At 66.9% G+C, this 2,340-nt stretch overlaps 1 protein-coding gene across 1 annotated transcript in view; it reads right to left on the bottom strand.

The window, feature by feature from the left end:
* Positions 1-109: 109 nt before the first annotated feature.
* LOC103276683 (receptor-type tyrosine-protein phosphatase S-like) overlaps positions 110-2,340 on the bottom strand; it is a gene marked incomplete at its 3' end in the record, with an annotated part of 6,764 nt that continues 4,533 nt past the window's right edge. Inside the window, exons 2-3 of the mRNA XM_008074092.2 lie at positions 700-845; positions 110-251 (exon numbers count right to left, since the gene is read on the bottom strand). Coding sequence (XP_008072283.2) covers positions 110-251; positions 700-845 — 288 coding nt within the window. The remainder of the gene's footprint in view (positions 252-699; positions 846-2,340) is intronic.

Genomic DNA, 2,340 nt, shown 5'->3' with positions numbered 1-2,340 from the left:
GGCTGGAGACGTGAGGTCGAGGCCCCGAAGAGTCCAAAGTCGTGGCCGGGACTCACGCACGGGGCCGCCCCCCAGTCCAGGGCCCAGGCCCCTGCCCGCCCGCCCGTACCTCGGAGGACAGTGAGCTTGGCGTGGACCGTGATCTCCCCCACGGGGTTCTGGGCCACGCACTCATACACGTTCTCATCACGGGGTGTCCGCAGCGGCTGGATCCTCAGCACGGCGCCCGCACTCTCATCGAACTCGATCGTCTGTGGGGTGGGGGCCAGGGTGAGGCCGGGCCCGGAGGCTCCACCCAGGGGACGGCCACGCGTGTGCGAGTGACACATACGAAGCCCATGAGACGGGCCTCCACGGCGGGGGAGGAGGGCAGGGGGTGAGGTGTGCCCGTCTGAAAATGTGCACAAGTCGGCAGGGAATTTCCTTCTGTGTAAGACGAGACTCAGAGAGGTTGTGGCGCTGCCCGAGGCCACACAGCACAGCGCAGCCAAGCAGGGGGCCTGGCTGGGCCTCGCTGGGCCACAGGGGCGGCCACCAGAGGGTGGGGGTGAGGCAAGGCCCACGTGGAGAGGCGCTCCGCCACGCTGACCCGGCCACCGCTGCCCACGCCGCATCTGGAGAACGTGCCCGGGGCGGCCTGCCGTGGCCCGGCCTTGCAGGAGCGCCGGCCCCAGGCTGCCTCCCGCGACCAGGACTCACCTCGAAGCGCTGGGAGTTGCCCTTCTTGCCTTTCTTGTTCCAGGTCACCCGTGGCTTGGGGTCGCCCGTGGCCTGGCACACGAAAGAGGCCACGCCCCCTGACACGCCAATCTGGTCCTTGGGCTCCTTGACGAACCTAGGGGGTTCTGGGAACACAGCAGGGGTGCGGGCTGGGTCGGGGCAGACGGCCGGGACCCGCAGGGCCGCGCACACTGGGCCTCCACCCCTGCCCGGCCACGGAGGCCCCACGCGGGCCCCCGGCCGGCTGGAGAGAGCAGGAGGCAGGGGGGAAGACACGCAGGCCCTGGACGCCGTCCCCACCCGGCCCGGCAGCATCCGGGCGCCCGCGTGCCCCCAGCCACACACACGCACATGTGGACACAAGCTCCCCGGGTCAGCCCGCCTAGGCCCAGGCCACCGGGAATGGTGGCAGGAGACCCTGGGACGCAGGCGTCCCCCAAGTTCGGCACCTGAAACCCCCGTGGGAACCGGCCAGCCCTGGAGGACCCTGGAGAGACGGGAAGGCCATAACACGTTCCAATCCCCTCGTGGGACACGTGGGGAGACTGAGGCACCCTGCAAGGGGTGGCCACGGGATTCGCACCCAGAGCCTGGCTGAAAGGCATCCAGGCGGCGGCTGGACACCGACGTCGGAGCCCAGGAGAGCGGAAGAGCCAGAGGCAGGGGCTCAGGGAGCGTAAAGGTGGCCCTTCCCGCCAGGCTGGGGGCGGGGCCGACACAATCCCCGTTGTACACACGGGGAAACTGAGGCACAGAGCAGGCAGGCACTTGTTTCAGCTGGACGAGCACAGCCAACCGGGGCCGAGCCGTGGGCCAGCCCCCAGACCCCGGGCTCTCTAATGCGTCGCGTCTCTCGGGAGAGCCCTGAGTGGGCGCTGCTGCCTCCCACAGCGGCCTCCACCACCCGCAGGGAGGCGGCGACGGCGAGGGCCCTGAACACTGTTTTCTTTCACTGCCTTCTTGGCAGTAACCTTCGGGCCACTCAAGGGAAGACTCAGTTTCCACTCGCGGCACGTTACAACGCAGCCCAGGAGGGGAAGCGTCTGAGGCGACGCGCCCCAACAGATCACAAGAGCCACGACATCGCACGAGAGCCTCAGAGCCCGAGCGTCCGGCAGACGGGCCGGCCCAGGGGTGCCAGGCGACACCACCAGCGGCTCCCCCCACGGGATGTACGCAGCTCTCAAGGGGGCGAGGAGGCTTTTTATTTCATCAGTTTATCTGTCTTGGGTTGGGGTCTCCCTCTGTCGCCCAGACCGGAGGCAGTGGCACAATCACAGCTCACTGCAGCCTCGACCGGCTGGGCTCAGGCGATCCTCCTGTCTCAGCCTCCCGCGTAGCTGGGACTACAAGCACGCGCCACCATGCTGGGCTGATTTTTTTTATCTATTGTAGAGATGGGGTCTTGCTATGCTGCCCGGGCTGGTCTCAAATTCCCGGGCTCAAGTGATCCTCCAGCCTCAGCCTCCCAAAAGTGCTGGGATGACAGGCGTGAGCCACCATGCCTGGCCAAGTTGGAACTATTTAAAAATAAATTGAGACTACTTTTTTTTGTTTGTTTTTGAGCTGGAGTCTCACTCCGTCGCCCAGACTGGAGGGCAGTGGCCGCTCCCGGCCACC

The sequence above is a fragment of the Carlito syrichta genome, unplaced genomic scaffold, assembly GCF_000164805.1.
Source record: "Carlito syrichta isolate Samal-C Ts95f unplaced genomic scaffold, Tarsius_syrichta-2.0.1 Scaffold115853, whole genome shotgun sequence".
Taxonomy (NCBI): Eukaryota; Metazoa; Chordata; class Mammalia; order Primates; family Tarsiidae; genus Carlito; species Carlito syrichta.
The sequence above is the reverse complement of the archived record's forward strand: the minus strand, read 5'-3'. Positions and strand labels throughout refer to the sequence as shown.